Source organism: Manacus candei, unplaced genomic scaffold, assembly GCF_025592945.1.
Source record: "Manacus candei isolate 608988 ecotype Guabito, Panama unplaced genomic scaffold, ASM2559294v1 h1tg000050l, whole genome shotgun sequence".
NCBI classification, from domain to species: domain Eukaryota; kingdom Metazoa; phylum Chordata; class Aves; order Passeriformes; family Pipridae; genus Manacus; species Manacus candei.
Genome location: NW_026138098.1, coordinates 36,351,490 through 36,364,513, shown reverse-complemented (window position 1 = coordinate 36,364,513; position 13,024 = coordinate 36,351,490). Strand labels below are relative to the sequence as shown.

At 47.3% G+C, this 13,024-nt stretch overlaps 1 protein-coding gene across 4 annotated transcripts in view; it reads left to right on the top strand.

Annotated features, from left to right (window-relative positions):
* Positions 1–13,024, top strand: part of PRKG1 (protein kinase cGMP-dependent 1) — a 377,420-nt gene that overhangs the window by 283,024 nt on the left and 81,372 nt on the right. For all 4 annotated transcript variants that reach the window (XM_051799629.1, XM_051799628.1, XM_051799630.1 and 1 more), the window contains one exon: positions 1,731–1,825. In XM_051799629.1, coding sequence (XP_051655589.1) covers positions 1,731–1,825 — 95 coding nt within the window. The remainder of the gene's footprint in view (positions 1–1,730; positions 1,826–13,024) is intronic.

Genomic DNA, 13,024 nt, shown 5'->3' with positions numbered 1-13,024 from the left:
AGGGAACAATTCCTTCCCACTATCCCATCTAACCCTGCCCTCTGGCAGTGGGAAGCCATTCCCCCTTGTCCTGTCCCCCCATCCCTTGTCCCAAGTCCCTCTCCAGCTCTCTTGTACCTTTAGGTACTGGATTCTGCCCTAAGGTCTCCTCAGACCCTTCTCTTCTCCAGGCTGAAGTGAGCAAGGAGATTTTTTGTATTTTTGAGCCCAGCACTCCTCAGAAACACTCAGAATGGTTTCTGCTCTGTTTTCTCGCAGCCCATCCTCCCTTGATGGTTCTTTTAGGAGCGAGATCTCTCCTCTTTTTCTCTCTCAGCTCCATCCACCCCACTTGACCCCATTCCTGAACTACTTTAGTTCATTTATTTGAGTGGGTTTCCTGGAGTCCAAGTGAGTAGAAATCAGAAGTGGGTTCAGAACACTTTGAGTGGAGGAATCTGTTGAATGGAAATGGCTCAATCCCTTCTGCCTGTGCAGTGCCTTGCCTTGATCCAGAGGCAGAGTGTGCCATGCTGTGCCACTTCCCACCATTTTCCCATTAAAAGCCATGGTGTGGCACCAGTTTAGTGCTGGGTCAGGTGGAGCAGTGGCTGTTCAAAGGGCTCAGAGCTTTGAGCCACACAGAAATCCCTCCACACTCATTGCTTAGGATCCATGGAAGTCAGGGAGAAAGAGCTGAAATCTGCATTAAAGTCCCCTTTGTGTGTCCAGGGGTGTTCCTGGCTCTACCATCCCACATTCCCATGCTCTTGGGTGGGGCATTAATGACTTTGGTTTGGCCACCCTTTAAGGAGGTGGGAGAAGGTGCAGGGCACAATTAGGAATTTCATGGTGGAATTACAGTGGAATGTCTCCAAATCCAAAAGGACATGTCTGACATCCCACATTTTGCCTTTGGGAACTTCCATGTGCCAAAGCTCTGATTAAAAGGTCTGCAAAGGAGGAGCAGATGAGAGATCTTCCCCTATAGGTGAGGTACCTGCAGAGAGGGGCTCATCCCAATGAAATCTGGGACAAGATGGGCTTTGGGAATGCCTGCCCCTGTCCACTGACCACAGACAGAGGCTGCACAACTCGATTTAGAGCTGGGAGAGGTGACTCCCACCATGCACTGTCCATGAGTTTACAGCAGGGAGACAGTTTGCTTTCCATCAGCAATATCTGCTCTTCTCTTGCACAGAAGATTTAAAAATAAGGTGGTCAATTCCTTTAAACTTCAATGAAAAGCCTTGATTTTTGCTCCAGCCAGAGTCATCCCTTCCCTGAATCTGGGAGCCCAAAGAAGTGGGGGCACCTTTCATCCTGCAGCCCCCAAACTGTTTCATTTTGGTTCTGATTTTTATGCCACCTTTCCCTGAGGTGAGAGCTCAGGAGCTCAAGGAATGCTGGGGAGCAAATCTAACGGGAGCCTGAGCTGTGTGCCTGACTGAGCCACCCCAAAATCTTGGAGCCTCTTTTCTGCTGCTGCCTGTGCTTGTGCAGCCAGCTCTGTGTTCTGAGTGACAAACATTCAAACCCCCAAAGTGGTGGGTTTTTCCAAGAGCAGGAGGTACCTCGGTGGGATATAACTGTTCATTTCCCCAGCTGGTTGGTCGGTGATGCCACAGGAAGAGTGCAGGACCCTGGGGAACAATTCCCAGAGGAGACCCAGCCCAGAGATCTGGCCAATTCCTCTCTGAACAACCCTTTGTCAAGCCCAGTTTTCCTAAATCCTTTTGGCTTTTCCGCAGGTGAACGTCACTCGGGAAGACTCCCCCAGTGAAGATCCCGTCTTCCTCCGCACCCTGGGGAAGGGAGATTGGTTTGGAGAGAAAGCCCTTCAAGGGTAAGTGCTCCTGCTGATGCAGTTATTCCATTGGCATCATTCCTCAAGGATTTCTGCAGCCCTCAGAGGGAGGAGATTGGGAGCGGGTTTATTCTTTTGTGATGGGAAGAAGGTCCTTGGTGGGGGGGACATCAAATCCAGAGATCTTGCCTTGCTGCTGGACACCAAAAAGTCATTTATCTTTGCACTGTCTCCCCCCACCGTGCATGGGAAGGTCCAGATGTTTGGATTTTTGCATCTCTGGAGCGTTATTCCCACATGGAAGAGCATGTTTGGGGTTGTCCTGGCAGGGTTGAAGGCAGGGTGGAGGTGGTGAGATTGAAGTTCTCTGGCTGTGTTTTCATGGCTTTGGTGGAGGTTGGATGGGAGTGACCTGTTTTATAGAAACCTTTTCCTCTGGGGATAATCCAAAAGAAGGGAAGCTGGAAATCCACACTGGACAGGTGATGGTTACAAAAATAGCCTTGATTTCCATGGGAAGGAATAGGAAGAGCAAAGCAGGAATTTGGGACACTCTGCCCTTCCTGGGAACTCTGTGAAAGAGCTGTTGGGCTTTTTTTGGGGGGGTGCTGTGGTAACTGTTGTGTGGTAATTGTTGTGTCCAGTCCCTCCTGTATCAGCCTTCTCCCAAAAAGAAGGTGGTGGAAATATTTGAAGCTCAAATTTCAAATCACTTCCTGGCAGCCAGAGATGCCTCCAGCACAAAACTCACCTCACCCCTGTGATTCTAGACCTTAATTACAAAGTAATGTGGTTTTTAAACAAATATCCTTATTTTTATTCCATCCCTGCATAACTCCAGTGGCACACAGCATCCCTAAAATGGGAATTTCTCAGCCTTTTACATCCAGTATTTTAACTGACTGGCTCAGATTGAGATTGGTTCATTTACAACACTTGCCTGCATATATTTGGATATTCAATATATTGAATACCTTTGATCTTCTGAGGCTAAATGGGAACTTCATAATTGAGAGCATGTTCTCAGCATGCAAGGAAAGCATAATCCTGCCATGGCCTGGAAGTGTCCAAGGCCAGGTTGGACCTGGGACAGTGGGAGGTGTCCCTGCCCGTGGCAGGGGGTGGAACTGGATGAGCTTTGAGGTCCCTCCCAACCCAAATCATTCCATGTTTCTAAGGTTTACTGGTAAAATTTTAAAGAGCTCATCAAAGATGAAAAAGTCAAAGAAAATATACTAAAAATTGAATTTTATCTGACTCTCTCAGGTCTAACTGTGTTTGACAGCAGTAGAATCATCCTAAAGGTTTCCCAGGGTGCTGAACTGGGATGTGTCCCACAGTCCTGACAGGCACTCCTTTATCAGGGATTTATGGAGCTCCTGGATGCTTTGCATTACAATATTACACATTATTCAATTTAAACCTGGCTACAGAACTGCTGGGCTTGTTAACAGACTGCAGGGATGGTTCTGGAGGAATTCCACCTCCCTTGGAAAAAAAAAATCATGGGATCCCAGAGTGGTTTGGGTTGGAAGGGACATTAAAGCCCATCCAGTCCCACCCCCTGCCATGGGCAGGGACACCTTCCACTAGCCTTTATTCCATGGGTATAGAACATAATCACAACTAAAAAAGACATTTCTCCCTGACAGTAGAAAATAACACTGAAATTCTGTGTGGAGCTGCCCAGCAGGAGCTCAGAGAACAGGGCTCTCCCAGTCCCTCCCAGCAACATCCCTGGCACAGCAGGGACAACGGGCAATAGCCCAGTTTGCAGCTCACACCAGCTGGCACCCGGAATTGCCCGGGATCCCGTTGCACAGGGACAACAGGAGTGGGGAGATGATGATCCACAGCATCCCCCAGGGATCTGTGGCCTTCCTGGGGAGCTGCAGGCAGCAGATGTGCAGTTTGCAGTCTAACAGGGCAGGATTCGTGGCGTGCTCAGCAATCACTCACTTGGGGGGGTGTTTACTGGAACAAGAGAACATTTTATGATATTTAGAAGGCTGTTTACGATCATTATTTCCACCAAATAAAGTCCATTCAAATAAACAATTCAAATCAGTGCAGAAAAGCAAATTTTTCAGAATATGAAGGTTCTGAGCAACCTGGTCTAGTGGAAGGTGTCCCTCCCCATGGCAGGGACTGGGAGCTCAATGGTCTTGAAGGTCCCTTCCAACCCAACCGTTCCATGAATGGTTTTCATCTCCTTCAGGAATTGTTCCCCGTAGGCCAACTCAAAGGTTTGGAGCCATTGCAACCTGGGGCAGTGGGAGATGTCCCTGCCCATGGCACGGGGTTGGAATGAGATGAGCTTGAAGCTTCCAACCCAACCCATTCCACGATTCTGTGAGTGCCTCCTTGGTGCTGCATTATATGTTCCATCAGGCACTGGTGTTTTGGGTGCTGTTCCCGTGGTTTTGGGGTCTGGGAGGATCTGCTACGTTGTATATTCCATCAGGCACTGGTGTTTTGGGTGCTGTTCTCGTGGTTTTGGGATCCTGGAGGATCTCCAGCCCTGCAGTGGTGGGGCTGATGTTCTGGAGAGGGGCTTTGGTAGAACCCCAGCACTGGGTTCCTGATGCTTCCACCAAACTGGCCGGTCTGGGGTCCAGTTGGGGTTTGTGGTGAGGGCACTGTCACCCAGTTTGAGCCAGCTGAGGTGCTGAGGGCACCTTTGGGACTGGCAGGAATTCCATCAGGGCGTGGTTTATGGAAAGGGGTGGGAATTTGGGAAGGGTCGGCTCAGGGGTGGCACCACCAGAGGAATCTCCTGTTTGGCACCAGGACCCCCTGGCAAAGGGTGTCCTCCCTCACCCTTCCCGTTTGTAAAGCTAAAATACACACTTTTTGTTATTATTTGTTAGAAAATGTGTTTGTGGTGAAGAATGAACTGTGGCCTGTGGGTTGTGCAGGAGCTGCTCTGCTCTGGGGACCATTACAGTGATATTTGAGTTACTGGAGCAAACTTATATATAAATACAAATAATTTTATATATGCATGCTGTATATTATATTTAATTTTATATATATATTGTATTATTATATTGTATATCATTTACATATGAATTATTAGTTACATCCCCACTGATCTGAAAATGAGGGTCACAATTCCTGTCCCTCCTGGGGCAGCACTTCTGCTGTAAAGAAAATCTGTACTGTTTCCCACTTACATCTCCACCTGTGGAGGCTCCCAGGGAATTATTTTCCCAAAGTTCCAGGAATCATCTCTCCCCTGACTGCCCCAAATCCCTGGGGGGGGTGTTTTGTGCCCTGAGAATTTGGAGCAATAAAACAACATCCGTCTGTCTGGGTGGGAATGTGGAAAGGCAACTTCCCTGCTGACAATCCCGGAGCTTTACACTGTGTTTTCCCAGAGAACAGCTTAAAAACTCGGTGTTTCCTTCAAAACTTCATCACCAAAAACCTGGAAGGCTGTTGAAACCTTTTTGTCCCCTCCCTTTTTTCCCCTTTCCCCCCCCCTTTTCTCCCCTTTTCTCTCCCTTTTCTTCCCTTTTCCCCCTATTTTCAATTTTTTCCCCCTTTTCCCCCCTTTTTTCCCCTTTTTAGCCCCTTGCTGCCCTGTTTCTTTTCTTGCCCTTTCCAGTTTTATTTCATGTGTTTCCTTTCCTTTTTTTCCCAGAAATTCTTCTCCCCTCTGGCTCTTTGATAACTTTTAAAGGAATACATGGATTCATTTACCCGGATCCGAAGGTGAAGGAGTCAAACTGATTCCTGGCAGTGGGAAAAAAAAGGACCTTGGAAAATGATAAAATTTTATTTTATTTTGTCTTATTATATTTTATTTTATTTCATTTCCTTCCCCTTCCCCCCTTTCCCTCCCTTTTTCTCCCTCTTTTTTACCTCATTTTTCCCCTTTTCCCCTCTTTTTCCCTTTTCTTCCCTTCCCCCCTTTTCCCCTTTTTCTCTCCCTTCTCCCTTTTTCCTCCTTTCCCCCCCTTTTCCCCTTTTTCACCTCTTTTCTCCCCTTTTTTCCCCCTCTTCTCACCCCTTTCCCCTCTTCTCCCCTCTTCCCCCCCTTTCCCCTTTTCCCCCCTTCCTCTTTCCCCTTTTTTCCCCTTTTTTCCCCTTTCCCCCCCCTTTTTCCCTTTTTTCTGTCCCTTCCCCCCCCTTTTTCCCCCTTTTCCCCCCTTTCCCCTCTTTTCCCCTCTTTTTCCTCCTTTTTCTCTCCCTTTTCCCCCCTTTTCTCCTATTTTCCCCCTTTTTAGCCCCTTTTCCACCCTTCCTCCCCTTTTCCCCCCATTCCCTTCCCTTCTGAATGTTTTATTTCCATGTAATTTATTTTTACTGATTTAATTTCCTTTCAGTGCATTTTCCTTTTCCTCAACAGCTGATCTTCCCTCTCCCAGTCAAACAGGCTGATTTTCCCACTCCCTTGCTGTCAAACATTCCCTATTATTTTATTTTATCTGCCCCAATTTTCTGCTTGTTCCAAATCACCTGTTGGGAGGTAAAAAAGCTTTAATGGACCAAATCCTTTTCCAGTGTCCTTGGACTGAACTTCCCAGTGAGTGTGAGGGTTATATTTCATTTTATCAAACCCTTTCTTTGCTGTATCATACTCCCACTAAAACCTTCCCATCTGCTGGCTTATTGTCTGGAATTTTCCAGGGAAAAGAGAGTGGAATGGAGGACTGGAAATATTTATTGCTCTGTGACATGGGAGCAGTCACACAAGTGGATGTGTTTCATCTCAGGGTGGCATTTCCATATATACATATATATTTCCAGATATATATCTATATATAACATAGACAAATGAAAGATTTATATATCCCATAGGATGATATTTAAGTTAATAAGGAATTTTGGCTTCTCCAGGGAGAAGTGCAGCTCCCTTTGTTGCAACCCCTGTGCTTGGGGAAGGGATGTCCAATCAAAGAGTGTTGAGGAAGGGTCTGGGGAGCAGCCAAACTGTGGTGTGAGAAAGCAGATGGGATCCATGATGGGAAAGGGCTGGAAAAATGGGCCCTGTGGTCCTGGCTGGGAGACTGAAGATTCCTTCCTGGAGTGATTTCTCTTGGCATGAAGCTGTTCCAGGCTCGTCTGTCACGATGCAGGGGGGGTTCACTCTTCCCATTTCAGCCCAGTTTGGAAGAGGAAAGGAAGAAAAGGCACTTAAAGCCAGCCCTGGGGTGGGAATGCACTGCAGGATGATGGAGTTTTCCTGGCAGGAGCCCCGTGGATATGAAGATGTCCCCAGAGTGCAGCAGTGGCCACCATAAAACTGAAGCAGTTCTTCAAGCACTGATCTGCAGGAGAACGAGCAGAACCACCAAAAAAGACCCTTTTAACTTTGGGAAGCATTTGTTTATCTCCCCTGGTGCTAAATAATGGGATTTTCCAGAAGTCCAGGGTGCTCTGTAGCCCTTCTGCCCAACACCTGCAGTGTGTGTGTGGAGCAGAGTGGACGTGTCCATCCATCCATCCATGGTCTCCAAGGACCCGCTGGAATGTTTTTAATCCATTCTCTCAGCTGTTCTTTACATTTATTGTGAGCACTGGGTGATCCTAAAAGATATTCCAGCCATTCTGGCTGCATTCCCCATCCTCTTGCAGTCAGGTGGGAGGTGGGAGCTGGGAGTGCTGGCTGATGGATTTGGACCCGTCACCCGGAGGCACAGGAAGCTTTTAAAGGATTTGGAAACAAAAAGGACGTGGAAACAAAACCCTCCCAGAGGCTTTGGAGGTTGGAGAGCTCAAAAGCCTGGGCAGCTGGAAGCGAGGAGGCAAAGTGCCACCGAGCTGGTGTCACCATATGGTTCCCACAGGGATCACTTTTCTTCCCTCAGGCGTCTGGGGCGGGAGATGGAGCTCGGAGCTGATTGATCTCCGAAGGGCCCACCGTGGCAGAAGTGGAATGAAAGGCTTGGGAAGTGTCTCCCTGTCCCATCCAAGCTGGAGTTTGGGTGTGCTGCTCTCAAAGCCGTGACTCAAGCCCGGGTGGAGCTGTTTGACGATGCTGCCGGTGCAAAGCTGGGTGGGAAAATCTCTGTCAGGACCCTCAGGATTTGTTTGATGACATTTCTACGAGCACATGTTGGTCACTGATGTAGCTGCTTCCCTTTCTCCCACATGCCAAGCAACAGGATGAGAGGGAATGACCTCAAGCTGTGCCAGAGGAGGTTCAGGTTGGAATTTCTTTACAGAACAGGTTGCAGAGCATTGGAATGGACTGCCCAGGGAGGTAATGGAGTCATCACAAAACCATGATCCTGACACGGTCTGGAAGGCTGAAAGTCCAAGGCCAGGTTGGACAGGGCTTGGAGCAGCCTGGGCTAGTGGAAGGTGTCCCTTCCCACAGCAGGGAGTGGAGCGGGATGGGCTTTAAGGTCCCTTCCCACCCAAACCATTCTGGGATTTCGTGATGATTTCCATGATTCTCTGCCTTCATTTTATGCCTTTTTGGGCTGTGTCGACTTCAGCCACCCCACATATCAAGCAGAGAGGTGGGAAGGCCCCAGGGGAGCAGAGGATGATGTCGTGTCCCTCACACACCCTCCCTGGGAGGGCTGCCCTGGCATCACCCCGGTGGAAGTTGCCTTATGCTTTTCCAACAGGAATGAATTGCTACTATTGACTTTTCTTGTCTCAGACAAAGAACCCGAAATGGGTTGCACCAAAGGTCCATCTGTGCTGGCACCCTCTCTTTTACAGCCCCCAGAATTGATTGCTGAAGAACATCTCGAGCCAGAGCTGCAGCTTTAATAATTCATGGCCTTGCTGGGCTGTCGGTCGCTTTTCCAACATCCACCAGCAGTTTGGAAATGGGAGTTTATCTCATTCTGCACGCTCGAATCTGTGCAACTAATTGCCACAGAAGGTTGTGGATTTTAATGGGGCTTGTTTAGGGGGTTTTTGGATGGGCCATCTGCTCCTTTAGGCAGTTCTCAGATGTGCAGTTGACATCTTGATTTGCAGAGAGCTTGGGAATCTGTTGTCTGAGACTGCAGACATGGCAACGAGCCCTGTGAAGCCAAATAATAAGTTTTCTTTACTATCTTTACACTTTTCCAGCATCTTACATGGCTTTGTAGGTTCTCTGACACTCTGGAAAGTGTCCCTGCCCGTGGCAGGGGATTGGAGGTAGGTGATCTTGCAGGCCCCTTAAACCCAGCTGGGACTCTCTGAACTCAGTCCTACTTTTTCTTTAATGAGAACCACACTTTTTGTATAAAAAAATACTTCATCTATCTTAAAAGTATTATATTTCTATATAAATATTATATATCTAGTATTATATTGATATAAAGGTTTGGAACTCGAGCTCAGCAACTGCAGCTTAATTCTGTGTTCTGACAAACAGCCCAGTCCATAATTTGAGGGCTTTTATCAATCTTTGTACAGAAAGCTGGTCCTATCTTAGTCCAGCAGGTGCTGGTGGACCTTCCCAAGGAGCTGTGCAGCTTTCCAGGTTTGCTCCCCAGGGCAAGTCCCACAGGAACTTCTCCTCTAGAACTCTCCCTGTCTCGGGTAGGCCCGGGATTTCTTTAGGACCAAAACAGAGCAATTGCCAAATTCCTGCCCCCCAAGGCTCCTCTGGATTTAGATGATGACTTCCAAACCTCTCCCAGGGCTGAGATGATGGATCAGGGGCTCTCAGCAGCCATTGTTCACTATCTTGCTTGCAGATTTCCTGACTTTCAGGGCAATTAACTTGTTGATGAGATGCAGCTTGATTTCATACTAATGCTGAACAAAACCCCCGACAGCAAACACGGCGCTGAGAAGGAAAAACAAATGACTGTGTGCTTAGGCAAGAGCAGGGAACAGCAGCCTTGGATCTGCTGTGCCTTATCAACTCCTGCCTCATGTTGAGCAGCCCCTTTGCATCTCACAGGCCTGGTTACATAAAATCCATCAGCGTGAAAATACATCCCTCACCAGAGGGGGAGTAGAGGCAGGCATTGTGCTCAAAAATGCACCTTTTTTTTTGTGATCTATTGTCCAAGAGACAAAGAAAACAAGTATCAGAATCAATGATAGAATTATAGAATGGTTTGGGTTGGAAGGGCCCTAAAGGTCACCCAGTGCCACCCCTGCCATGGGCAGGGACACCTCCCACCAGCCCAGGTTGCTCCAAGCCCCGTCCAACCTGGCCTTGGACACTTCCAGGGATCCAGGGGCAGCCACAGCTTCTCTGGGAAACCTGTGCCAGGGCCTCCCCACCCTCCCAGGGAACAATTCCTTCCCAATATCCCATCCATCCCTGCCCTCTGGCAGTGGGAAGCCATTCCCCCTTTTCCTGTCCCTCCAGGCCCTTGGAAATAGTCTCTCTCCATCTTTCCTGTTGGCCCCTTCAGGCCCTGCAAGGCCACAATTCGCTCACCCCAAAGCTTCTCTTCTCCAGGCTGAACAATCCCAACTCAGCCTTTCAATATCTGCCTTTAATTTTATTTTTTTTTTTAAGAAACACAAAACTTCTTAGAGGGAAAACAGCCATTAGGAAACAAGGTCCCTTCCAGCCCAAACCATTCCAGGATTCTAAAATCAAAGTTTTCCTGCTCTTCTGCTAACAAAAAGAAGATAAATAACGTTGCTCCAGTTACTCTGGGGAAGTTACACTCAGAGCCAATTTGATGAGTCAGATGTATTTAGTAAATAATCACATTGTTTGGAGTCTTAAAGATAATAATTGTTGGTTTAGAAGATCACAGCTTATGAATAGTTCTGGCTTTTCTCCACCTGAGTCATCCCTGGGAACTGAAATCATGGATTTCCTCTCCTTTGAGGATGCAGTCCTAGAGAGCAGGCACAAGATTCCTCCTGCTGCGTTTAAAATATATATCTATATCTATATATATCTATATATATATAAATAAAATATTGGGCAACAAGAGCATGCCAGATGGAGGAACACAGAATTCCAGGGTTTTGGAGGAAAGCACAAGAACAGAAGGTTTATAGTTACCTATACATTTGCTTAATCTCTGCTGCTCAGAGAATTTTTCTGGTGTCTTTTTGCCTCAGAGCTTGAGAGAAATGCTCAAAACTCTTCCCTTTTACCCCTTTTTATGTTGGTTTTTTTTTTTCTGTGAAAGAAAAAAAAAACAACAACCAAATAATTCCCACCTCGTTTATGTCCTGCAGCTCATGATTAAGTCAAAACATTTTATCCTTGAATTTCAAAATTAGGACACTTGTGTCAAAATGCTGATTTATGACAAGTGGTTCTAGTTGGAGGGGGAAAAAAAAAATCCATGCTCTGGGATAAATATGTTTATAAGGAGAGGAGAGAAAAATCCCTGTAGAAGACCTCCAGAGAGGAAATCACACATTTTCTTGGAAAAATGCTTCCATCAGAATCCTCCCTCTAGCTCTGTTCAGGTTTGTAAGCATTAAGTGGAACTGAGGAATGCAGCACTGAATTCTAATTCTCTTGACTTCCTTTAAAAGCAAAGGTGCCTGTCGGGGATGCAGGAGCAGGAATTAGTGCGGGGGATGCAGACAAGATAATCCATGTTAACAAACCCTTGGAGCAGGTTTCCAACTACCAGAGGGGGGAAAGAGGGATGTCTGCTTAAATTTAAAGCCAGACTTAACTCCAGCATCGTGTGAGGTGGCTCCTCTTCAAATCTCCTGTTTATATCCAGGATGGATTTGGCCTTGTGTGCATGGGAAAACTGAGGGCTTTTTTAGCCCAGAATCCCAGGTTTGGGATGCAGTGCCCAGTCATTATAAGGCACCATCATAATGTGAAATAATTAATGTTAAGCCTCATGATTTATAAGTAGTGAAACACTCCATGTTAGATGCCCATTAAAATAGTTCCACCTCTAAAAATACAGAATAATATCCCTTCCTGGCTTTCAGTTTTCGTGCTGTAATTGGAACACAAAGGGTGGGCCACTTCAATTAGCCAGTGATTTAAACACAATCCTAATTTAGCCATAATATCATAAATTAGGGCCCTGTCCTTTGGAGAAGACACTGGTGCAAGTTTGCATTGAGGACACCTTCCCGATAACCTGTGGCTTCCTTAATGATGTTTCCATATTCAGTATTCCCAGCAACACTTTTGAGGTTAATTTATGTCATGCAGGTTATTCAGCAGGGGAGAAGGGTCCTGCCCATTATAGACTTGCTATTTTTAGGATGATTTTTCTGTGACATGCCGTCCTTCAGTGCCCTGATTCCCTTTGGGAGCTCTCCCTCCTGGCAGGATCCCAACCCCCATGTTGGGGTTGGTTTGTTGGGGTTGTTTTGTGGGTGGCACTTGGGGACATGGGGCAGTGGTGGGCTGGGCAGTGCTGGGGGAGTGCAGTGACTGATTTTAGGGGGCTTTTACAACTTCAGTGGTTCTGATTTGTACCCAGGAGGCTTCACAGTTACGTTCCCAGGCAGGAGCAAAGAACCTGAGGCGCTCTGGCCAAGCTCAAGCTCGTCCCTGAGCTGTGGTCAAGGGGCACTTCTGCCAGGAATTGGTGTTGTCACCTGCAAAGCCTCGCTCAGGGAGCAACATCAGCCTGGTAACAGTGTGGGAATGAGCCTGATTTCCTTCTGTTTGCTGTTCTCCTCCTCATCTTCCCTCCATAAACCCACAGAATTCTGTAGGCTCAGCACCATTCCTAAACTGGATATATTGCTATTTCTTGACAGTCCTCTGCTTTGAGTTTAATGGTTATGAGCATCAATTTGAAGTCTTAAAACAGATCTTTTGCCCACTCCCAGACGTGGCAGAGGGGCTGTTTATGCCCTTTCCAACAGCTCCATCTTCAGTTCCAGCCCCTGAACAGGAAGAGAGTTGCCCTGGCTGTTGATAAAAGACACAGTTAAGCTTTGAAGAGCTCAGTGTGTTACAGCAAACACGTGCTTGCCCAGCCCTTCCCTGTCCCTGTGGGGTGGTGCTGGGACTCCAAAGGGGGAGCTGGAGCCAAGCTGGATCTGGCTGGAAATACCACCCTGAGCAGTGTAACATTTAAAAATAAAGAGCTGGTGTTGTCACTGAGCAAAGCTGGGTGTTATTTTAGGCCAGGGTGCAACCTGAGCTGGGCTTTTGTGAGGGGCAGTGCCAGGACTTTGTGTGCAAAGCTCTTGTTACCTTTGTGTTCAGCTCCCAGAACAGATGTCTGAACACTCATGTTTTGGGAGTGTGTTGTTTACAGGAACATCCCTGTGGATGCTCCCCTGGGGGCTCTGCTTGCTGAACACAGAGGATTGGGTCTCCATTTGAGACTCCAGCTTTCCATTCTTAGGTTGAATTTAACTGAGAAA